Raw genomic sequence first — 25,133 nt, 5'->3', positions numbered from 1 at the left:
CTGATCTCTGCGGTGACTCAGCCTCCTCTAACAACAGCTGTCTCACGTCTCACAGTCCATGCAGCGGTTTGTGAGCAGTTGCTGCCACTTCCTGATTTCTTCCTTGAGAGAGATCTAAGCTGGGACATGATCGGAGCATTTAAATGGATTTCTCAGCCCCAGGAACGGCAGACTTTGGGATAGAGAACAGGGGAGTAGAGGCATCAGGAAAGAGCCCACAAACTATTTGTGCAGAGCTGCTGCTGTCAAACTGATGAAGACAGAAACTTTGTGAGTGAAAACTCCATGGAAAGTTCCTTTTAAGGAAAGGAGTGAGCTTTTGTTTGCATGTCATGGCTCACCTGTCTCACAAACCCTGAAAGAGCTGTAAAAACTGAAAAGTGTCAAAGGAATCCTCAGGTGTACCCATGGAAAAGACAGGTATGTTCTTTGTTTAAAAGAATGCCTTTCTACAGCAGGAAACCACAGCCAGGGAAAGCAGGATTGTAACTGTGCATATACATTGAGGTATATTGGTTTGTGTAATTTTTGTATTTCTAAGGAATACAGTTGTGACCACATATTTATGCCAAATTTTAAGCAGTGCCTCAGCTTTTTGTAATTGTAAGTGCTCTGTTCTTGAATACTTATGTCATGGCTATGATATATGGTTGGATGGAGGCAATGGTGGCAAATTCTCAGTGTATCTGCCATTGTGAAAGAAGGTAAGCAAGAGTAAACATTTCTAAATCTAATTCTGTCTGCTGATCTCCTGAAAGATGACCAGAACTCCCAGGACAGACATGAAGAGGACAACCCAAAGCGTTCCCCGTTTGATTTTGTTATAAAACAGTTCCAAGGAAAGAAGTGTGCTCCTGAAGAAAAGAAAGAGCAGCCTTCAGCCATCAAACAATTCTTTAAAGGCTTTGACTTTGGGAAATCTGAAGGCAAGGACAGAAGGGAAAGTGAAGAAACAGAAACAAACAATGCTGGAGCTGATGATCAGAGTGAAAAGCAAGATCTCTCTGTAGAAGGTAATGCTGGTACAATAATGAAACACACGTGTATGTGTATATATTTTGATTTCATAGAAAATCAGCTGTTTTCTTGCTAGCCAAAATCCTATATTTGCTGCCTACAGTTTATGTTCTAGCCAGGATTTACTTCTGATTGGAAAATTATCAAGGATGTTGACAGGTGCTAAGCAAGCAGTTAGATCCACATTACTGAGGAAAGGTAAAGCTTTTGGGTGACTTCTCTCTTGGTCTACAATGTAAGAATCAGTGCTGAAGTCAGTTCATTAGTTCCAGAGCTTATTTGGTTTCAGAACCAAACTTTGAGCTGTAGCTTGGCTTGTTGTATTTTAGATGGGTCTCTGTCCTGCTGTCCAGTTAAAGCAGTCTGAAGACAACAGGAGCAGATGTTTCCTATCATTTGGCACTGGGCAGTGAATGGGAATCCCTCATGGATGTTATTTTGCACACACAAGAATACTCTTTACATCCACTCCAGAGAAAATGGAACTATTTTTTAAAAGGAGATGGAAGATGAAGCTTAAAACACTACCCTTTGTCCTAAGGAGTCTAAGTCAATTTGGGGAAATGATAAGAGGGCAGCAGAGTGGATTGCTATTTTCTGTAATTTTTTACTTTGCAAAGCCCAGAAAAGCAGGAACTACCTTACACAGGTGTTGTGTGAAAATGCAGCAGGAGCTTTGTACTGATTTGATCTATAATGATCCTATTATCAGTCAGGTTGTTGGTCCACATTGATGAAAAATAGAGCCTGCTTTATTGGCAGATTTAGTTCATTTCCTAAAGTCTTCACCTGGCAGCCTCAGGCAGGTTTTACACCTTGTGTTTATTAGCAGAGGTAACCAGGGCCCTATTTCTTTGTTGCTCAGATGGACTTTCACATCTCACTTCTGAAGCAGAGTCACCATCTGGTGAGCAGAGATTTAACCAGTTCATGGAGAAACTGGGAAAGAAACCCAACAGCAAGAATCTGGATCTAAATAATTGTGCACTAAGTGCAGCAGATATAACAGAGCTGGGTAAATGCACATTTTATTCAACTAATTAATGTATTGCTTTAATTTTTATTTGCCTGTTCTATTATTCCCTCTTCTCTTTTCCCTTCCTTTTCTTTTATACAGGACATATTAATATTTCATCTAATGGTCCCAGGCCCCTGAGGAATATTAATTAATAAATTATATAATATATAAAAATATATAAATCATTCAGGTCTGTGAAGCAGATGAATGTCCTTACATTCAAGAGACAGATAAGAGCTGTGAGGTACAAATTGTCATGGCTTTATAATTCTGCATTGGCAGTAGAAAACATCTCAATATTAAGATATATTGATATCCAGGGTGTGCGGAAACATCCAAACAGAAAAGCCTTTTCTTTCCTTTCCTTACAGCTTCTTTGCTGCCATTTCTCCCAGAGCTGGAAGAGCTCAGCCTGTCCTGGAATGGTTGTGTTGGAGGGACTTTGAAAGTCCTCACTGTCCACCTTCATCATGTGAACCAGTTAAAAGTCCTCCGACTTAACAACTGCAGGCTGGCAGCTGAGGATGTCATCTCCTTAGGTACAGGATTTCATTTACATTTACTTCCAGACAGCTTGGGGCTAATGTAATCCATCTCATCTCTTCCTACATCCTACTCCTCCTGCTTCCACACTGAACAAAGTAAACTCCTGCTGTGAAACAGTAGAAACTTGGGCTTATGGGTGACCTTACACCTTTAGGTAGCTCTGCAGAGTTAATTCCTCAGGGTGTGAAGCTTTCACACTCAGAAAGGAAGAGAATCCAGTCCTATTTGCAGGAAAGAATATTTTTAATTTGTATTACTATCTTTTGCCTAGAAGCAGAGTCAGTCACAATAGGGTCAGCTTAGGTCTTGGAGCTGCAGGACAAGGTGAGTGGTCATCATGAAAATCCCAATGGTCTTTTGGGAGAAGACTTAAAACCAGAAGTGCTGCCTCAGAGCTTTATGACTTGATGTTTTTTCAAGTCTGGGAGAAGCTTATTCATCTGTTTATTTCTTTGCTTGGAGTGCCTGCACCTTGCTTTCTAAAAAACATGAAATTGAAAGGTTTCTAAAAACCTGATGTTACACACTCAGGATCTGGCACAGAGTCACGTCTGGGCCTGGAGTTTGCTCTGGAGTGGATCTATGGTCTGTATTTAAGAGAAGGGTAAACACAATCAATTAGGAATTATAAAAGTTACTGCTTATTTTGTAAGTTCTAAAATGGGTCTGAGTTTTAAAGCTGGGGTTTGTTTAAGTCATTCATATCCAAGCCTTTTTCAGGAAAGGTTCAGAAGTAAAATGACACATATGATGGTAGATCAAAAGTGAGTCATGCAATCTCTTGGGGGGGAAATAAGCATCTCTACAAAAGCTGGTGAAAATAACTGCTCTGTTTCTGAGGGGTGTGAAATCTGTATTTAATTTTCTAATATTTTTTTCAAATTTATTTCATTCTTTTTCAAACCCTTCTCTCAGATTTGGGTGGGGAGGGGGAAGTTGTTTGGGTTTGTTGTTTTTTTTTTTTCCTGTCTGAGTTTCATTGGTTATTTTTCCAATTGATTTATTCTGGCATGTTCTTCAGTCCTGTTTCTTTCCCAGTTTGGTTTAGCTTCTTCTGAGACAGACACAAAATTGATCACAGAACTTGAATTTCCAGTCAAAATGTGCTTCCCTCCACACGTGGAAGAGCAACAGTCAGTTTGCATTGATTTTGCCTGTGATTTTGAAAACAATTTGTGTATTTAGGCCAAGCCTGGCTGTGTGACCTTGTCCATGTGGCCTCTTGTGGACTCAGCACATGCTGCTTAGAATCAATGGCTGAAATATAACCATCAACCTATTCTATGTGGCTGCTCAAAGCTTGACTGTGAGAGGTGATAGGAAACCATCCCTGGAGTTATATTCCTTTATTTATCTTCTGGGAGGAAGATGTGTCTGGGAATCTATAGTCCTCATGTCAAACAGAAACAGGCTATGCTGCTCTTCTCAACTGTAGAGCATTACTCAGTATTCAACACTGAGGAAATGATTTTTAAAAATGCAAAAATAAAATTTAAGACGTATTCTCTCCTCTCAAACCTGGATATTCACTTATGGAAATAATTCTTTTTCTATTATAGATCTTTTGTGAAAAATTAATCATGAAAACCCTACAGACATGAAAGGATGTTTCTATTAAAATACAATTCCCAATTATTAGACTTTAGATTTAAAAAAAAATTATATATGGCACTTTGAAATAGCATTTACATGTGGTCTGATTGATTGATTGATTGATTTTTTTGGGTTTATGCAAATATGCTCTGCCTCCCTCCTCTACAAAGGAAGTTAGGAAACTGGATTTAACAGTGGGATGTTAATATTTCAAATAAGCACTAACACAGTTCACATTGGCAGGTGTGTTAAGCCTTGAAAATGCTGATTTTTTCTGAATATAGTAAAAGTCAGTTCTGTCTGCCTTGAAATCATGGGAAAGTTAGTTTGAGTCAAAACAATGCTCATCTTGGTTTCTTATGAAGTGAGTCAGAAATTCCTGTCAGAAAGGAAACTTTCATGTTTCAGAAATAGTTGTGAGAGGAATTCTTTCATTCCCTCCAAAATGACCTGTGGACACAGTACAGAGGATGTTGGAAATTTCCCAAATAAAACAGAGCAGAACTCTACAGGACAGTAAATTCAGACTTGTCACTTACATTGATTTCCCTCTAGACCGGACTTTCTGGTCCCAGCACAGGCCAAACAGCCTGATGAGTGTTTGGGAACCTGAATAAGTTTCAGGTTTGTGTGCACTGTGACAATGGCTTGTGATCTATGTTGCTCCTTGGACAATGTGAGATTTTATACAACATTGCTGCAGAAGCAACAATTCATTTATTTAACAATTTCCTGGCAAGACATTCATCATAAAGTAATTTGAGTATTAAGCAGCTAACCTTCCTCTTTAATATATTCCAAACCTGTATTTTTGTTTGCAGTGAAATTGATACATAGAATGAATCCTTCTGGACTTCTGTTGCAGGAGAGGCATTTGAAATTTTTTCTCAGCTTGAAGAACTGGATTTATCATGGAACAGTAACATTGGTGGAAAACTATCACTGCTGACAAAAAAACTTCAGGATGGATGCAAATTGAAATGTCTGAAAATTACAGACTGTAACCTGACAGCAAAGGATGGAGAATCCCTTGGTATGTGTTCATCGAGCTGGACTGAGACTGGCTTCACAAAAATGGAACTTATTTGACTTAGAGAATGGGTATATTGGACTCAATATTAGTGAAAAGTTAAATTATTTCAAGGTCTGCATTATAACAGTATTTATGATGTGGGTATTTAATGCACTTTCTTCTAAAGGAGAAAGTTGTTCTCTCTAATCATATGAGGGAGGGTTGAGAAGACCTAAACCACAGCCTGGCTGCCTCAGTGGTCCAGAGTTCTGGATCCTTTGAGACCTTCAGCAAAAAATGTTTGACAGAATTTCCAACACTAATTGCTTAAAACTAAGCAGCTGAATATGTAATTAGCCATGGGGTTGGAGAGAAGGTCTGAGGGTTGGGAATTTAGGCTGAGTTAGCAACCACTGACCACCCTTCCCTTCTGTCCTCTCACCATAGCAGCTTAATCCTGTGTGGTCTTTTTATCTCATTGTGTGTTTTAAAAGGTGTTTGCTCAGTAAAGAGAAGCCCCGTGGCTTTCATCTCCACTGCAGGAGGAGCCCCATGTGTAGCAGACATTCCTATATATTTTCATTAGAAAATTTTCTTTCTCTTTGTATTTCTGCTTTTAATTCCCCTGTATTTTTCTAATAGTCCTTATATTTTTTTCACTTTCATTTTTATAAATGTTTTTCACAACAGATTTTCATGATTCCTATCCAATTTTTATTTTACTGTGTTGTTCAGGTAGAACAGAAACTTAGCAAGTCTAAACCACACTGACAGGCAAACCTTGGTCACGTCTTCCTGATTACCCTGGTGCTGTATTTCTCTAGGGTTCATTTGTATGTATTCTAGAAAATTACTAATTCTGATTTTCTTTTCCTTTCTTCTTTTTTTTCCCCCAGCTGAAATTCTAAATGTGATGCCAAACCTCGAAGTATTAGATCTCTCTATCAACAAAAACATTGGCTGCAGCATGAAGGTTATTGCTCAGGATCTGAAAAATGTGCCAGGCTTGAAAGAGTTAAACTTGCACATGTGTGGATTAAAGCAAGACAGCCTCCAGGGCTTAGGTTAGACTTTATGTTCAGAAAACTTTCATTCCGAATAGATTGTACATCTGAAAACCATTTAAGAAAGGCAATGAGGTGGGATTTTGCTGATGGTTTGGCAGTATTAATGGGCAATCATTATTTGCTGTTTGAAGATTGGTAAAAGACTACAGCTCCTTTCAGCAGGAGCTGAATTTATCTGCAGTGAGCTCAAGCTTGTGAAAGTCAGTGGGGAGAGTCACCCTCCACACCATTTATCTGAGACACATCTCAGGGCTGTGGCTCCCTGGATGTGCCTCCTCTTTCCCCAGACAGAACATAGACAGGGACTCAGACAGGCCAGATAACTTTTAACAAGCTAATCCTGCTTTCCAAAGAAAACCCAAATTCACCATTATCACTTAAAGAGTGTCCAGCAGAAGCCACATGAAATGGGCTCGTTATCTGTGTCTCTCCCTAGTGGATGTGGCAAAACAACTGGCATTAATTAGCACATCCAGCAGTAATTTCTGCAAAAGGCTGAGGATTGACTGGATGTGGGGGATGAGCTGGCCTCACCTTCACCTGCTCTCCCAGAGAAGAAGAATGGAGCTGCATGGACAGGGAGGCTTTGCTGCATTACTGTGTGTCTGCTGTGATTATACACTGAAGATTAGCCCAGGAGCTTTGCCTGCAATACCTTGTGCAAACTTTGACGTTGGAGTAAAGAGATGCCAAAGCCCTGACCTGGGCTGTTGTGGCAGCCAGTGACCAGCTTGTTCCCTTTTCCGTTTCAGACACTGCTTTACAGCACCTTGCAGAGCTGAGGAAATTAGACATCTCGTGTAACAGAGAGATTGGTGGTGGCTTTAAAGCCTCAACAGCTCATTTGGCCAGCTTGAAAAATCTGGAAGTCCTTGATCTTCACCAGTGCTGTGTCACAGAAGAGGACATGACTGCTTTGTGTAAGGACATGTTGAGGAAACTCATTAAGGGTCTTGATTTTACCTTCTGAAAAAGACATGAAAGGTTCTGTCTGGCAGAAGAGCTGACCTCAGTACTTTTTTCATTAGGCAGCTCTGAAAATGCAGTGTGTGGGAGAGCTTTCTTCTTCAATATGAAATGGGGTTTTTTGCTGAACAAGAGGAAATCTCAAAGTGTCTGATCCCGTGTGGAACTAAGGACCTGAATCTGCCATGATTCAGACCCACAATGGGAATGTGGGAACTGCCACCAAGCATTGCTTTTTATATATATATAATCAATAATTTAGGAAATATCCTGGGACAGTTCCCCCCAGTGGTGTAAATTGGATGGATCCATGGTGGGTATGTGCATGGAAATACAATTGCCTAGACCTCCCTTGGTGAGCTGCACACCAAGTAGAGGGTGATTTTAGGAGATCCTGCATTGCTGCTGCTGTGTGCTTTCTCTAGGTTGAATTGATGCAATTATAAACACTATTATGAAGAAAAATACATTTCCCAATCAATTTGTGAGACAGTTTATTTTTTTCTCTCTGTTATCCTAACTTGGTTTTTGCTCTTAAAAACAACAAAAAAAAATCCCATGACTCAAAGCCTATATTGCCCACATCCTATTTTCCATGATAAAGAAGATAACTTCAAGACTTGATGATGATGATGATGATGAAGCTTTAGGAAATATTCAATATTAGTAATATCAATCACAATTTATTTTTAATTTATTTTACAATAGAGAATAATAACATTAAGACAGAGAAGTTTCAGTTAGCAATGAAGACATTTGGAAATTCTCTACTTCACCTAGAAAATTTCCAGGAAGCCACATTCTGACAACCTTCCACATAGTATGGAATACTTTACTTCTGAAATAGTTTTACTGAAAACGACAAGGGTATTTATGGTCCAAAACATTACTCACCATGAACTTGAGTGTAAAAACTTGGCCTTGACTTCTAGATTGATTTATAAAGAAAAAGAATTATGTCAGGAAAATATACAACTACACATTTGTTATGGATCAGTGACTGTCTAATAAATATTTCATGTTTTTGTAGCCCAGGTGATACCTTTACTCTCCAATCTTCAAGAGCTGAATTTATCCTCAAATAAAAATGTAGGACTCTCATCAGATCCTCTTCTGGGCAGGCTCAGGTTTTTACCAAAGCTGAGATCTGTGACCATCAGCAACTGTGGCTTAGGTGAAGAGTCCCTCTCATCACTAGGTAGGAATGTTTCTTTAAAGTGTACCCATTCTGTGTGTATTCCCTTTGTAGGACAAAACATTCCCTTCTCCTTTGGCTGAACTCCAAGGGTCATGGTTACATTATACCTCAGGTCCCAAGTGAAAAAGCCTGTGATGAAACCAGTGCTTTGTGGGACCAGGTTGTAAGGGAAGAGAATTGTATGACTTCCTTTATCTTCCTGAGGAGATGAAGTTCTCTTAGTCCTTTGTCTATAGTGAGCTTTTATATACACCTTAATTTTGGGAAAAAAACCACAAACCATGATGTTATGTTGAGCTGTAATCACAGTCTGGATGTTACACTTCACTCAGTAGGGTAAAATTTTGACTGAGGGTTTTTCACCTCACTGCAGGTGAAAATTTCAGTAGAAACTTTCTGGGGTAGGGTTCAGCATGGGGCAATGGAGGAAATGACTGCAGGAGTACAAAAGATATTGCAAACCCACGAAGGAAAGTCCAGTCTAACACAGGATATGTAAATTCAGCCTCTTTTGCCTACTTATTCCAAATCTCTGTGGATTAGTGGCCTTTGATAGGTGTTCCATATGGCACATGAAATCTTAGTACTGTGGATCTCTCCATTACTGTCTTGTGCACTTGTATTTCGTACTGTTTACTCCTGATATTAAACCTGGAGTAAGACTTGACTGCCTCCAGCAGAAGCAGTAGCAAGCTAAGCTGGTCAGAGGTTCTTGCAGAAAGAGTATTATGTTTATATCACTACAGTTATATAAGGGTGACACCATGGAAATCAGAGCTGTCAAAAGATACAGAGCATCTCACCTTAAATAGTGAGTTCACAGCAAGAAAAATTGCTGTCTTAAATTGATATAAAGTGGTTTAAAAGCAAGCTGTTAAATTAAATTAATTCAGTGTGACAAGGCCGAGGCAATAATGTGAACAGAAAGACAAAAACCCCTCTCCATAGAGCCCTGACAGATTCTATAGGCAGAACCTTCTTATTTTCTTTTATCTGACTTTTATTGGGATAAAAGAATTCATTCTAAACCTAAGCAACAAGATCCTACTTACGGGTGAATTGCAGGTGAGGTGTCTGTTGAGGCCATGTTGTTTTCTCTTAGTAAGCAGAAGTTGCTGGTCTTAATCTTTTCAGCTGAGGCTGCCCTTCACCTTCCTGAACTGGAGATATTAGACCTTTCTTGGAATAAGTGCGTTGGTGGGAACCTAAAGCTGCTTTTGGGAGCACTAAAGCTCGCAACGGAGATTCAAGTGTTAAGACTGAGCAGCTGTAACCTGGTGGCTGAAGATTTGGCACTTCTAAGTAAGTATAACTCGGTATTTACTAGCACTCAAGGAACCAGGGCATTTAGACCACAATTCAGAAGGGGCTTGTTCCATGGGCTGAGCACGTTTTTGTATAAATCAAATGAAAACATGGAAAATACGGGAGTATTTTTCCCACAAAGGGCTTTCATTTTTCTGTGCATCCTGGACATGCCCGGTGGAAAAGCTGAAAAGGCTAAAATGCAAAGAATCTTTAAGCACTTTTATTTATTAATACAAAAAATAATTTTAAAATTGCATCATTTAGAAAAGGTAGGCTTTGCATCTGTTTTTTATATCAAATATTTCAAGCTGCCTCTGAGCAGTTTTATTTTGCTTGGATGCTGTTTTACAGCTCAGTACTTTAGAGAAAATGTCTGTGCTAACAGCCAGGAATACAGGCACTACCAGCTCCCAATCCATTAGGTAGGTTTCTGGACTCAGACTGCTGGGGGAGAATTAAACCAGAAACGTTTTCACCCACCTCTTAGCAGCTGCCAAGAAATACTGGAAAATGGGAAACCTGATAAAGGAATAAATTCTAGGATCCTTTAAAAAAACTTGCTAATTTTATACTCACCCTTGTGATTCTGTGGGCCTGACCCAGGGGTTTGAGTGTCTGACATTGGCAATATCTGTGTGACAACTGTAAGGCCCTGGAATGTGAAATCTGGTGAGGTGAAGCCCGAATACTTTTGACTTTAAAAACCATCACCCTTGATGGGCGCCTCCTTTGCCAATCATATGTTAAGGGTTCCTTTAGGGTATATTTGGCCTTCCCAAGGTGAGAGGTGGCTGTTGTAGTCAGTCAGCCTCACCTAGTTTTGCTTTCCTCTTTCTAAGTCTCCTTGTAAAGCCTGTCTGCCTCCTACAATGGGCACTTGATGTAACCTCCTTCCAGCCAACCCAGGTTGCCACACACTTTTAACTCACTACTTTGTTCCTTTTGAACTGCCTGTGCTTTTAAGTGTTGTAAACTCCTTCAGCTGTTATAAAACTGTCTTTCTGAGATCAGCAGCAAGTGGTTTTATGTTGCTGAGGAGTTAAATCTTGTTCTTTGACTGCTGAAATGAGGTATTAAAATACCATTCTCTTTTCTGAGAAGCCTTTAAAGCATTTACCAGGATTTATTAGTTGTGTTTGTGTCTGTCATCTCTTGCAGCATCCCTGAGGCAAGATGGCCATTTAGCCAGATTGCAGAAGCTGGATTTGAATTATAATAACAACATCTCTGATGAAGGCTGGGCTGTTTTCTGCCAAGGTTTAGGAGCATTCAAGGAACTCTCGGAGCTGGATCTGAGCCTCCGGCCGTCGTCCTGCCGGGACTGTGGGTCGTGGTTCAGGGAGCTGTTGGCAGCACTGACACAGCTGCCAGCCCTGGCAGAGCTGGGCATGCAAAGGTGGGCCCTTTCAGAGTCCCAGAGGAAGCAAATGGAAGGCTTTAATCAAGACAACAAAAGAAACATTCGTTTTGACTGTTGATGAAGGTTGGAGGTGTCTGGAAAGCCTTTTGGGAGCAGCACATGAACCAGGCTTTATGTGTCTCTGACTTAGAAGACTGCACCATAGATCATTCCATTTAATAACATTCTTTCAGATTCTCTGGGCCATGCTTACACAACTTAATCTTCATGTTGTGAATACTGCCAAGGACACTGCCCACAGAGCAGTGCTGGGGACAGAGGGACACGCTGCAGGTTTGGCCATGGAGGGGAAGGCTGGGTTGTGTTAATGCAGGAGGGTGGACAGTGTGAATGTGGCTTTGGAAAATACCTCTACTGTGAAAATACTTGAAATCTCCATGTTTTAGATTTTAGTTTCTTCTCCCTCCAAACTTTTCCCTCTTTGTGAATTAATAAATCATAACTGGGAGATTTGGTATCCATCCTCACAACTCAACATTATAGATTAGTCCAGGAAGGAGAATACAGAAGGAGCTGATCTGCCTCTGCTCTGTCCCTTGATGCCATCTCATAGTGTAGATGAGTCCTGTGTAGAGAATCAGCATAAAATCAAGGTAAGAAACACTTAATTGGTGTCTTTGCAAGTCTCAGGGGCAAGGAAAAAGCTATGGTACATTAAATCAGAGACGTGTCCTGCTACTTGAACAAGAATTTTGGATACAGAGCAATCAATAAGTGCCAAATTCTGGCACAGTCCCTTGTGTCATGGAGCATGTTAGCCCACACGTGAGCTCCAGGACTGCAGTGGGATTATTCATTGGTAAGGTATTTTAGGAAGTAAAGGTATTAGATCTGCCCACTGAGTGAGGAGTCTTAGAGAAATCCTGAGGCAGCTTGAGGGATAAAGTAGTGCTCAATTAGCTCTGAGCATCTCTACATGCTGCAGCAGGCTCCTGGAGGAGAGGCACAACAGGATCATTCAGTGGCACTTTCCTAACTTGCTACGGCCCCCCTCAGCAAGTTCTCCCCTGCAGATGCTGATCAATATTCAGCTTTCAGTCCATGCAACCCTTCCAAGATCAGCTTTTGCCTGTTCAGGGCTATAACCAGCAGCTGACTGTGCTGTGCTGATACCTATTGATCATTTAATCCATGATTTCATGTAAGAGTCACCCTGGACCTCCTGGTTCTGCTTTCAGTTACACTTGAAAAGTGCACTTGGCACAGCTTGGAGAAATGGGACTTGAAACTGGAGTGTCTTGGTCAGGGGCAGCAGGGAATTGCTGTGTGGGATCCTAAACCTCTAAATAAAGCAAAGAGCACTCACTTCATTTAGAGTTAACAAGAGAGATTTTCAAGCAGTGACTTAAGCCAGGACAGTTGTTCTAATGAGGAAATACCAGCATGTCTGTTTAACACCATCACACCAACCTGTTCTCTTTATCTCTTGTCTTCATGTGACTTTCCTCCTCAAATCCACCTTTGATTCAGCTGGAAGTTGATCTTTTATCTGTTCCATGAGAATTTTTCTGAATTATTCCTTTCCCAATTGAACCTCTCTCTCCAGTTTACCTTTAATGTCCACTTTCTGTTGAAATCTTCCTAACTGAACTCAAGTTCAGTGTTGGGGTTTCTTGTTCTTTCATAGCAGAATTCCTCATTCTCAGCTCCAGAGCACAGGACAGACCCACTACTGGCAAATTCTCCCCTGCTCCTGATCCACCTGCTCAGTCTTTTGCTCTCTTATTATTCTGTCATGCCAATTGTGCCACTAAAAAGCTTTTGTTCCTTTTATCACCTCTACTAAATGTCTTGTCAATCTGCCTATCTGCCCAGAAATCTCTCTTCCAATGATTTCCTCCTTGGCAGTTTCTGATTCATCCTTCTCTCTGTTCTACTTTGCCTTCACTTAGGGTAAAAAAAATTCATTAGATATTTCCAAACAATCAAAACAGCCTCAGTTACCCAGTGAAATGGAAAATCAGAACAGAGCCATCCCACTTTGCTGCCATCCCAGCTCTCTCCTGCCAGTGAGCATATTAATGAGATTTCAGTATCAATCAAGAGCCAAACAGAAATGAGTTCCATGCCCTGGATACAGATTCAGAGAGCACTGCCTGGAGATGGAACTCTGGGAAGAGCTGGTCTCAGAGACCCTGCCCTCACCAACACCTTCCCAGAGGCAAGGGGAGGGAGAGCAGGACTGCAGTTCTGGCCAGTTAAACTAAACAAAGGGTTCTGATCTGCATTTTTCCCTGCACAGTGGCTGGCCCCAGTCCAGCTCGATGCTCTATGTACACTGCAAATGAAACTCAGGGGCTTGAGCAATACAGAATAAAAACTAGACAAGGACATCGCGTGTCCAGGACAAACAGCTGTCTGCCTGTCAAGTGCTGTGGAAAGACATGGTTGTACATAAATTTGGCATGCAAGAATTATAGCAATATTATGTTTGTCATGGTTCTTTTTAATAACAAAGGTGTTATGATGTGTCAGGACCAGAATAATGGCAGAGATTGCATCCTGCAGACCCGCTGCTTTCAAATAAACCTGTCATACACAGACACATCCCAAACTGTCACCAAGTCACCTCAGACAAGAGCAGTACCACTAAGGAAGTGACAGCTTGCAGTCATTCAAAGTGTATGTGCTGTAACTGCAGATTGTTAAAACAGCAGTGAGCAGTTTTGCGGAAGTGTGGAGATACTTTCAAAGAGCTTTTTGCACCTCTGTAAGACAGGATGGTAAATGCAGGTCCTGCTGGAAGTGTGTGTTCTGCTTGTCTGGAATCCTACTCCATATTTCCAAACAAGGTACTGATCATTTCTGGAGGTAAAGTGCATGAGTAAGGTTTATAAAACGTGATATTGTCGGGATCATTACTAAATATAACATGAGTTTTAAAGGCTGAGCTTTGATATTATTCCTGTTCTGACAGTTCTGGCCTGATGCTGCACAATGTACCTAAAGAGATTAAGAGTCCCTTCAGTCCTGCATTTGGGAGCAGCTGGAGTCCATGGAATTTCCATGTTGCAGCAGAACAAGATCTTGCCCCTTTTATTGCTCCTGCCTGCAATTTGCTTATGTCTTCTGGCAGACATTTAATTCCTTTATCTTGTCCCAGCTAAAATCTTTCTAATGACTCCAGGAGAAAGATCTCCTTTGGAAAGGTACTGAATTTATTTTCAGAAAGTCTAAGGCATTTAAAATTTTCAGTTCCTTCACCTCTGTAGGTATCTAGACACAGTCATTAAAAAGATATATTATATCAATTAAATAGTAATCTTTGGGATTTTGTTTTTAGGGAAGAAATCTCCTAAGAAAATTCTGTGGAGCTGCATTACTGTTGATAGATGAACACAGAATATTCTGCTCATTAATGTCACATTATACCTCACAGTATGGTGGAAATTTTGGCAAAGACATCTGTGTTGTTTCCTGTGCTGGAAAGATTTCTTAAGGGTTTAATTTAATTTCTTAGCAGAACCATTAGTCTGCTTCTTCATTTCCTTTGTATGCACAGTGCACGGGAGAGCAATTTAAATTAATGAAATCTGAAAGTGAGTCTTTTGCATAAATTACTACTTCTGTAAATATAACCTTCAAGAAGAAAACTGCACCAGTGAAAAAAAAATCCTTGGGAAAAAAATCCTTGGAAAAAAAGCATTTCATTATATAAAAAAGGAAAGTGTGTTCTGAGCCCTAAAATGAGGATGCCTATGAATACTCTTACAATAGCCCAAGGGTGCATAATTGTTCATTATCAAATGAACAGCAAATGTTTATGGAGTTAAAGACATTAACAATATCACATCAATTTTTAAATTGCCCTTTGCTCACTTTGTGGCAGATTGATTCTGTGCAAATGCAGATCTTATTTTCCAGTGCACACAGAAAAAAAAAAAGATGTGAAACACTGCAGCAGTTCCTCCAGTCAGGATTCCATCTTTCTGATTCAACACAAAGGTCAGTGTTTCCACGTTCTTGCTGTTTTCTCCCTGCTGAATACTGAGATGCCAGTGATAGTGAGGAACCCATGCTTGGGTGTGTACCAGTGGATTTTCCTTTCTCACTGTGGAAGGGAAAAGTTATTGTAATGGAGAACTTGGATTGTGGAAAAGGGTATCAATAAAATAAAAATTAAAACAAAGGATCAAATACATTTTTCATAGTCTATATTCCTTTAGGAATGGCATCAGAGTGTTTTCCACTCAGATCTAACATCCTGACACAGATTAACCTAGTGGAGGATGCAGGTGGAGAGTGTAATGTGGTGTTCCCCACAAAAACATGGGAAGGGAAGGGAAGGGAAGGGAAGGGAAGGGAAGGGAAGGGAAGGGAAGGGAAGGGAAGGGAAGGGAAGGGAAGGGAAGGGAAGGGAAGGGAAGGGAAGGGAAGGGAAGGGAAGGGAAGGGAAGGGAAGGGAAGGGAAGGGAAGGGAAGGGAAGGGAAGGGAAGGGAAGGGAAGGGAAGGGAAGGGAAGGGAAGGGAAGGGAAGGGAAGGGAAGGGAAGGGAAGGGGAGGCGAGGCCAGCAGCAGCAGAGCTGGTTTGGGATCTCCTCCAGGCTGTCCAGACAGTCTGAGGGCCCTCCTGTCAGGGAAATTCTTCAAACCTGGGGCAGTTTGTGCAGGAGGTTACTGTGCGAGGCAGAGCCAGCACAGAGAGCTCCTGGCAGTGCTGCAGTGCAGGAAAAGGGAGCCCACCCCTCCTGCCTGGGAGGGCAGCGCTGAAATCACCAGAGGGATTTATTTGCTGTAAAGAGCCAGCACAGGAATCTCTGTAGGAGCAGCTGCTCCGTGTAACCACGAACAGCTTTACAAAGGCTCCTCGGAGACCAACTCCGCTCTCTGGGTGCGGTGAGGAGGAGCCTGCCCGGCCCCTGGGGCAGCACCGGGGGCTCAGCCCCGCACCGGGGACAGGGGGGGCTCCTGGTGCCCCCTGCCCGCTCCTCCTGCTGCCAGGAACGGGGACACTTTCCCTGGGAACGGGCCCCGTTACCGAGGCGGGCTCGGAGCAGCCCCGTTACCGGACTGGCCTCGGGCCGGTCACCGCGGGCTGGGCTGGGACAGGGGACAGGGGACAGGGGACAGGTGGTTGTCGCTCAGGTAAGGCCTGCGGGGCCCATCTGCCGCAGGGATCACTTCTCTATTACCTCGGATACTCTTTATCTCTGAGTTTGTTACAGTATATGCTGAGCTGGGAGGGACCTACAGGCATAATCAACTCCGAAGTGAATGGCCTGCCTTGGTACTATTATTATTATTATTATTATTACTATTATTAACATGGTGTTCCTCTAACCAACTACAGCCCATCCAAAACACACCCACAGTTTTCCTCACGCTTTTCCTGGATCTGCTACTCCAAACCAAGAGTTGTAACCCTCTCCAGACCGAGCCCGTTTGTTATTGTTGTGCAGATCTCTCCTGGTTGCTAGGCTGCCAAAAAAAACCACGATGCAATAACTCTTGTTTTTTTTTGTTTTCCAGCGGGTCATGTCAGTGTTTCCGGATCTTCACCTGCATTACGTGCAGGCCTGTCGAGATTTGAGCCAGCCTGAAAACCCCTTTGTGGCTCATGTGCTTCAAGAAGCTGATAAAAATGGTGAAATGTAAGGGAATAACGAATGGGGTGTTCCAGATGCTTCTGAAAGCCTTAAACGGGGTAGCAGGATGAGGAATTGAAAAATGAGAAAGTTCGTGCCGTTTCAGGCTTAAACACAAATCAAATTTAACATTTACTGCTGAAGTTCTGGTTTGACTCATCTTGACATCGTCTTGGCAGAAGTTTGTAGCTGTACATCCTTTCTGGGCAGCTTTACAAGCAGTGAAATAAAAAAAAAAAAAGTGAAAAATGTACAGGATGGTGCCTTTCTGTCCCCTAAAGAAGCCAAACCCAGTGTTTAGTCATCCTGACTCCCTTCTTTGTGTCTCACTCCTGTTAAAAAAGCCTTAGCTGCATCCAGTTACCTTCCAGCTGGTCATGGTTCCCTGAGCTGTCTCTGAATCCTGGCAAGCTATTAACCACCCAAATTCTCTCACATTAAGGGTTTGGGTAGTGCTTCTTCTAATGGACAGTGCTGGGATCAAAGTTAATTGTCCTTTGGGGGAAAAAAAAATCTGAGAAAATGAAATGGTTTGTGTTAGGTTTTGATTTTGAGGGCGGGATAAAGTAATGAAGGAAAGAGAGCAAATAAAAAGAAGATGATGAAGTAACCTCTGAGATAATCTTTATTTCCATCTGCCTTCCCCTCAGCTTGGTTATTCCTGCATGGCCTTGCAGCTGAGCAGTGCCTGCAGAAAGGGCAGTGCTGAGGTGCTGCTTGGGTCACACCATCTGTCCTGGTGTTACCAAAGGAGAGGCACCAGATCACCCTGTGCAAGAGCTCCAGTGAGGGCAGGCATGGGCACAGCTCTGATCTGGAGAGAAAATTCATTTCTCTCTATCATTTTACTTCTCCTCATGTCCTTACGCTTTTATGTTACTGCAGAAGTACAAAAGGAATGACATTAAAATTAGCTGGAAATAATCATCTGGTGCCTGTGCCAAGAGTTACAGATGATGATATTGCAGCTCTTGTCCCTGTCTTATACCAAGCTGCCTTTGTCACAGGTAAGGTTTTTCCCTGTGTGTTTGACATTGCTGTCTTAATACAAGAAAACATGATCAGTCTGGATTTCACCCTTAGTTCATCTTTGTTTCTTTTCATGGAGAGATCAGTTCAATGTAGATATGCCTTCCTTATTCTTCATCTTTTTCAGGTTTGGATCTTGCCTATAATTTATTGACTGATGCTGGAGCACAGATCATAGCAGCTTTCTTACAGGTGCCAAGAGATGTTTATCTTTCAGCAACTTGTGATTTATTTGTCTATAGTAATATTTATATGTGGTGTATTGAGGACAAGAATGAACTGGTTTGGCAACACTCCAATAACTTTGACTATCACATCCCAATCCATCCTACTAGAACCTCAGTTATATTCTCTGTGAAGATTTTAAATTTTTGGTAGAAGGCCTTTGGATATTTGGCTGTGCTGTCCTGAGAAAAGAATGATGGAATAAACTCTGAGGCTTTTAGGCTCACAGTTCAATTCAGCAAAGAGGGTAATGGTTGTGTCAAGTGTTCCAGGGCCTTTGTTTCAGCTATTCTATGATCTCTGGTAGCTTTTTTATAGGTCTAAACATAGGGAATTTTAATGCAGCCTTTTTGTCATTGTAAGCACTAGGATATGGGTGGAAAATAGTGTGTTGTCATCGTGTGCCTGTGTTCCTGAATTTGAGGGGCACTGTTGGGTTTACAAAATGCCTGAATTTGTGCCTCTGAGCTTGACCACTGCCTCATGCTCAGGGTTCCTGAGGCTCCATGAGGACCCTCCCCATGACAGGTTTTATGTCCTCATCACCTGACATAAATTTGGCATTCTTTAATTATTCTCCAACCCATGAACTGCCTGAAATGCTGCACAGGGAAGAGTTTTGTATGTGTATCTCCTTTTTGGAAAACACAGCTGGGTTTTTGAAAAACAACTCTCATTGCTTCCTGCTCTGTTTGTTCCCAAGGGAAACTCCAGCCTGAGGTATCTGAACCTGATGTTCAATGACATTGGCACAAGTGGGGCAGAGCTGATAGCAGAAGCACTCCATGTGAGTATTTGCCTGGAGATTTAGGCAATGGCATCTCCTTTGATATTTTTGCTTTTGATGACCAGTACTGGCTGTGCTGCCAAGATCAGAGCTGGCTGAAAGGGGCCTCTGTCTTTGCTCCTTTCAGCATGTTGCTGTGGCACAGGGATTGCCTGGTTTCCCAAGGCACACTTCAGAAATCAGATTTCACACAAGAGAAAAGTTGCACTGTGCTGCCATTAACACTTAATTATCTAGAAAAGGACGTAATTGTCTACAAAAAAGCACAACTATTGCAGCTGGGTTTTTCTGTGCTGTGCTACAGGATATATAATGCCATCATTCTTTTCCTTTTTTTTTTTTTTCCCAAAAAATTAAATTAAATTTGCCTGTACTTTGACATCAATATTTGTCTTGATTCAAGATGCCTGAGACATGTTTTCAAAACTTTGCCTTGCAGCAGCACCACAAACCCAACTTTGTTATTTTTTATGTGGTTTCCCAAGGAAATGAGGCTTATGTGTAAGATTTGTTGTGTTTGTGAAAGGAGACTCACATGAGCTCTTTCTTCCTCCTTCACAATCTTTGAACCCTGAACTGATTTCAACTAAATTTGACAGGCCTCCAGAACATGAAGGTTGTGCAGTAGATGTACAATGCTGGGCTCATACAAGGCTTACCAGATTTAAATCAGTATTAATGCCACTTGTATCTCAGATGCCAATTTAGGCAGTATTTGTCTGGATTATTTTCATGAGTGTGATGAAATTCATGAACCTGAGAGAAACAAAAGTTTTCAAATGCAGGAGTTTTGCTTGCAGACTCTCATGTTTGGTGCCAGGAAGGGGAGCCTGAGCCAAAAGCTGAGCCAGTATTATCACTTAGACACAATTCTTCTGAAAGGTTGTCTCTGTGTGACAACCAGCAGAATTCACATGAAAAAAAAAAAACAAAAAACAAAACAACAGGACAGTGTTGTTTTTCCAAGCCATCTTAAAGGAATATATATATATTTTAAATTTTTGTCTAGAGCAATCAAAGTCTTGTGCACCTGAGAATGACTGGAAACAAAATAGGAAACCAAGGTGGGATGTTCTTTGCCTCAATGCTAAGAATTAACTCAACCTTAGAGAAGTTGGATCTTGGAGACTGTGATCTGGTGAGTAACCCAGTAAAATTATCAGCAACAAGACATAAGTCTTTCAAGGGTATTACAAGGGTCCTACAGTGCTTAATGAGGGAGAAATGCCATCTGTTGTCATTGATTTTGTGACAGCCAGAGGTAACACAATATATAATATTGCAATGTGTGCTTGGAAAGGCACGTTGCATAAAGCACCTGGAAAGTCAGAGCTGGGGATATTTTAGAGCCACTGTGTGTCTCTAGGAGTTCAAGTGCTTGGCTTGCACATTTTCTGAGGTTTTTTTTTTCCTGCTGTTCCTTTCTGTTAAGTCCTGTATAATTTCATGTTGAAGAATGGACTTCTCATTCCCTGGAGAATCTTTTCCTTCTGAAGTGTGCAGTGCTGTAACCCTTGAAAGTCACCCATCCCATGGCTCTGCTGCTCCTCTCAGAGCTTGACCCATAAAGGACACAAGCGGTGCTGAATTGAGTAGAAAAGCACCCAATTTGCTCTTGAAAAATGTGGTTCCTCCTAGAGCTGGGCACTGAGACTTCTTACTTTTAAAAACCTACATTTGTCTCCTGGAAATTCAGAATTTGCTTCTGAGCCAGAAGGGGGAATACCTCTCAGAAAGTGTGAAGGTGTTATGAATACATGAACAAGGAAAGTGTAGGTAGTGTAGGATTTATTCAAAAGCTTGGTATGTGTGTGCTTGGTAGGGCAGTGATGGAGTTGGTTTAAAATGAGATGGTTTTGGGTACAGACCAGCCTTCTTTCAAAGTAGCATAAATATAAAATAGAGGCCAAATTAGAAGGATAGGAAAAAAAAAATCTAAATTTGCCTGATTCATACTAAACATGATTTTACCTGGTGGATAAATGTTAGGGGAACACACATAAGCTCATTTTGCCTCATATATCAGGGAAATCAAAACACAGGATCAATTGAATGGATAACTATTTTTGAGATCCACTATTCTTGCTTTTTATTTTCTGAGTTGTCAAGTAATTTGTACTACTTAGTCTAATTTCACTCTGCAATTCCATAGGCAGTTGGCATTGGTATTATCAGAAAATCTTTTATGTGTCTGTAAGCAGTTGCCTACTGTAGTCCCATCCCTCCAGAGTATATGAAGGCAGAATTAATAGTAATGGTAATTCAGTAGCTTGATTCATACACTGAACAATTCTCTCTAAAGAGTTTATTTATTTTCATTTCCAGGGCCTGCATTGCCTAATAGCAACATCCATAGCCCTGACTCAGAACAAATCACTCAAAGCCATAAACCTCAATCGTCCTTTGCTCTCCAGCCAACAGGTATGTGAGTGACTGTGCAGTCAGCTCAGAGAGAGGGGCATAAGGCAGGTCAGTACTGAGGTATTTATGGACATCTGAACTGCACAGCTCTATGGAATTCCTTACAAACTGCAGAAAATGGTTGCAGGGATATTATTTTTCTCTTTCTGTGCCAAGTTTTGTCCAGCCCCTGTTTTAACTGGAAGGTTGAATTTTTAAAGATTTCTTTGTTGGTACATTTATTAAATAATGGGCTAATGGAGAGGGGTTGGTATTGGAGGAGCAAGTCTTCCTTCTGCTGTTAGAACATGGAGTTTCCTGCATGTTCAGCAAACTGAGGGAGCCATGCTGTGTAGCAGGAAATGAGGGGGAGCACAAAGGGTGCTGTTTAGCTGAGCTTAAAGAAGAAAGACACTGCAGCAATTCCCACATTGTCTGGGCTCAGTGGTTTTGCTGTCTCACTCTGTGCATGGCTGGTGCTGCTCAGGTCTTGGCTGCAGAGCTGGGAGGAGGTGAAATCACCTGCCTGGGATCAGTTCTCAGGTGTCTGGGACAGGATCAGTGTTTTCCTGATGGCAGGATAACAAAATCAAACTGTCATCAAAGCCAGATCTTCCTCAAGTCCCAAAGGTAAATTTTACAGTTTGAACAGATTTTAGTTGTTTCTTTTCTAAGGCTGGGCTTCAGCTGCCTGACCCCAGTTTTGGAAGTCAATTTAAACTATTGCTATTGGTAACGGTAAGAACCTGGTCTGGACCTGTCAGAGACTATTTTTCATTGTTTCCACCTTCAGCTCTATAATCTTCTGAGGCCTCTGGGTTTTTCCTTTATTTTTGACTCACAGTATTCACTCTTTTTTTAACTAAACAGGACAACTTTGAACAAACTTCCTTTGCCTTAGAGTAGCAGGACATATTTTTTCCCATAGATGTCTTGTTTCCTTTGCATACAATTAACAGAACCCTTAAGATTGGAAAAGATGTCCAAGATCAAGTAAAAATTTTGACCAATTCATTCTTGTATGAAATAATTAGCATAATTTCAAAATACTTTCAAATGTTAGCAAAGACTGACTCAAACATTCAGTTTTTTAAGAGAAATAACAGGGAGGAAAACTGATTAGACATAATTAAATGTTGATGCTTCACTGATATTTGCAGTGATGTAGACAGTACTGTAAAACTGCAAATATCTCTATGGTGTTTTTCTTCTCTCTTTTTTTTTTTTTTTCTTTTCATTTTTAGCTTTATCATTAGATGTTGTTCTGTGTTATTTTAATATAATATACAAAATATAATACTACTGATGACCAGATCTTGCAGTTAGTGGCATATCTCCCTTTTACTGAGGCACAACTGTATCTTACCCTAAAGTCCAGCTTAATAAAATTGAGTGTATGTTTCTAGGAAGAGACCACAGTTCATGTAGCTCGGATGTTGAGGATTAATTCTTCTCTTGTGGAACTGCACTTGGGCAAGCATGGAATGAAAAACTTTGGTGTAGAGCGACTGTGTGAGGCCCTTTATGGAAACTCCAGCCTGAGATACCTTGACCTTAGCTGGTGAGAGTGACTGAATGTGGCACATTAGAAACTCATTTTCTTAGCAACTTAAAAGAAATAAATAAAAATTAAAATGTGCATCTCTCTTTCAGTAATAGCATAACCTATGATGGTGTGAAATCTTTGGGAGAGCTACTGAAAAGGAACAGAACCCTGAGGATCCTGGATCTCAGTGCAAACAGAATTGAAGACAACGGGGCCATTTACCTGAGCGAGGCCCTGGCGACGAGGAACATGACGCTGCACGCGTGAGTACCTGCACAGCCTCCCCAGGGGCTGCAGGAGAGAAACCTGGACTTGGCAGTGCCTGAAATGCCATCTCAGCTCTGTGTCTTCATGTGGATCAGAATAGGAAAGTCAGGAAGTTCCAAATGTTTCAGATAATTTTTCCTTCTTGGGGAAAAAAACCCCTATGAGAGATTGGGTGGGATTTCTTTACTGAGCATGTGTCTGCTGCCGTGTGAGATGCTCCAAGACTTGTGAGACACCCTGGGGTGCTGGAGGTGAGCCCCAGGTCTGCTCAGAGCTCTCACAGCTTTCACAGGCACTCTAAGAGGGTGAGGGGTGAGGCAATCGATCTGTTTGTTCTTTCTACATCTTTGAAGCGCAGGTTCATGCAGTGCACAAACGAAAACAAGAGCTGTAGGTCTTCAGAATTTTGAGATAATCAGATTCCACGCTGGGATAAGGCATTATATTTGTTGGTTCTGATCTTCAACACTTAAGAAAATCCTCTGTTTAAGTTCGCTTCCGGGTGAACCCAGAAGAGCTGTAATCTCTCCATCAGGGTGTCTTTTGCAGCCGCGTTAAACCCCCGCCAGCAGGATGTAAAAGCTGATCAAAGGTGTTACCTGAAGCCATTAGTTTTAAGTAGCAGACTGAGGAGGTGGCGGCTGCGAGGTGCCTCTGACAGCCTCGCAGGTTCACTAATATAAAAATAACTGCCACTTCACAAAGATCAAAGCTTAGCCTGGATAAATGCCAAGGCTTGGGCTTCAAAGCAGACTGGAGATGAGACCTGGCCACCACGCAGCAAAGTCACTGACACTGAAGAACTCAGTGGTGAACAACCTGGCTGCAAGAGGCAGGAAAGTGCTTTGAGAAGTAGAGTAAGGCCAGAGGCCAACTGCCTTTGGCAGCCTGAAAAGGATATTGGAGTAGGACTGGCTTTGATACAAATACATAATTACATTATAAATAAAAAAGCTCTATATATGTATTACATATATAATAATAAGATTAAATAATAGTCTTATCATCATAGTCTTATCATAGTTTTTAACTAAGAGGTGGGAAGTCTGTGGTTTGGTACACATTTTCTCTGTTTTCTAGGTTGTCTGTTGTAAGCAACAATATCACTGATGAAGGACTCGTAGCTCTTGCACATGCAATGCAAGCCAACACGACACTTACCCATATTTACATCTGGGGGAACAAAATTGGTACAAACGCCAGTGTGGTAAGTGGTTGGTTCTGAACTCGCCTGAAAAGGCTGGGGTTTGTTTGTTCTAATTTCTTTCCATTGTTGGGAAGACTACAGCAATCAATGAACAAGACACCAGTTTGATTTGGGGTTTTTAATGTGGTGGTGCTGGAAGGAGACTCCTGGAGATCAGCACAGTGACGGGACTAAGCGCCATCCATGTGAGTAAGTACCAGGTGTCAAAATCCCAGTTTTCTTCCTTGCAGGCATTCTGGGAGCTGATTGAGATGGGCCGCCTGGAGCAGGGCTGCACGGATGTGGTTCCCTACGAGGTGGACGGGGAGGTTTTCCTGGCAGAGCTGTCCCACGGGCTGGACAAGCACCGTTACTGGGCTCCGCGCTCCGCCACCGTGGAGCCCAGCGCCGCCAACGCCAGCCTGGGCATCCTCCCCGTCTCCGAGTTTTTGTGAGTGAGGCATCACCACCCCAGGGAATCCCTGTGCCTCAGCTTTCCCTACATGTTTTCTAGTAAAATAGGTTGTATAAGTATCAGACTTGCTGCATGTTGTTTCTTTGGGTTTTGGGTCTGGGAGGAATCTACACCTGCTGGAAATGGCCACAGAGAGAAAATATCAAAGAAATGACGTCAAAATTTGTTGCTAAATAATGTCCCATCTGTTAAAAGTCTGTAATTATGAAAAGGTTTGTACCCAGGCAGAGCACGCTGACAAAAGCAGTAACCCAAGACTGCTGCTGGGCAGCAGATCAGGTATCCTGCAGAGTCAGATTCCTGCTGAAGCGGAGAGCTTTGGGTAAATCCATTTGTTAGTGCTGTTCTCCATGTACTCTTTCCTTTTCCTTAGCAATTGCATCCTTTTAATCTTCCAACTGTGACTTTTTAAAAATCAAGGTAAGTGAACTTAAGCATTAAGCCATAGCTATGCTAAAACTTAAAGTTGGTGAACCCACTTTGCTGGG

General features: G+C 41.6%; 2 protein-coding genes across 2 annotated transcripts; both read left to right on the top strand.

Annotated features, from left to right (window-relative positions):
• The first annotated feature begins 78 nt into the window (after positions 1-78).
• On the top strand, positions 79-11,401 carry LRRC31 (leucine rich repeat containing 31). Its single transcript, XM_083868758.1, has 10 exons — positions 79-420; positions 759-1,013; positions 1,883-2,032; positions 2,407-2,574; positions 5,040-5,207; positions 6,083-6,250; positions 7,006-7,173; positions 8,250-8,417; positions 9,552-9,719; positions 10,884-11,401. Exons 1-10 carry the CDS (start codon positions 408-410, stop codon positions 11,201-11,203), a joined length of 1,746 nt encoding a protein of 581 aa, XP_083724884.1. The 5' UTR covers positions 79-407; the 3' UTR covers positions 11,204-11,401.
• A 5,219-nt stretch (positions 11,402-16,620) lies between these two features.
• On the top strand, positions 16,621-24,625 carry LRRC34 (leucine rich repeat containing 34; the record flags this gene model as incomplete). Its single annotated transcript, XM_083868165.1, has 10 exons — positions 16,621-16,736; positions 17,616-17,737; positions 17,887-17,951; positions 18,688-18,771; positions 19,781-19,909; positions 21,097-21,192; positions 22,578-22,732; positions 22,825-22,980; positions 24,065-24,191; positions 24,422-24,625. The coding sequence occupies 10 exons, from the start codon at positions 16,621-16,623 to the stop codon at positions 24,623-24,625; spliced, it is 1,254 nt and encodes a 417-aa protein (XP_083724291.1).
• Positions 24,626-25,133: the final 508 nt, after the last annotated feature.

The sequence above is a fragment of the Zosterops lateralis genome (genome assembly GCF_965231275.1).
Source record: "Zosterops lateralis genome assembly, chromosome: 10".
In the NCBI taxonomy this organism is placed as follows: Eukaryota; Metazoa; Chordata; class Aves; order Passeriformes; family Zosteropidae; genus Zosterops; species Zosterops lateralis.
This window is presented reverse-complemented; position numbering and strand designations above follow the sequence as displayed.

Excerpts from the sequence above, each read along its gene's own strand:
- LRRC31 (XM_083868758.1), top strand. Across the intron at positions 1,014-1,882 it reads GCAAGATCTCTCTGTAGAAG|ATGGACTTTCACATCTCACT; the intron begins GTAATGCTGGTA and ends TTTGTTGCTCAG. Across the intron at positions 5,208-6,082 it reads AAAGGATGGAGAATCCCTTG|CTGAAATTCTAAATGTGATG; the intron begins GTATGTGTTCAT and ends TTTTTCCCCCAG.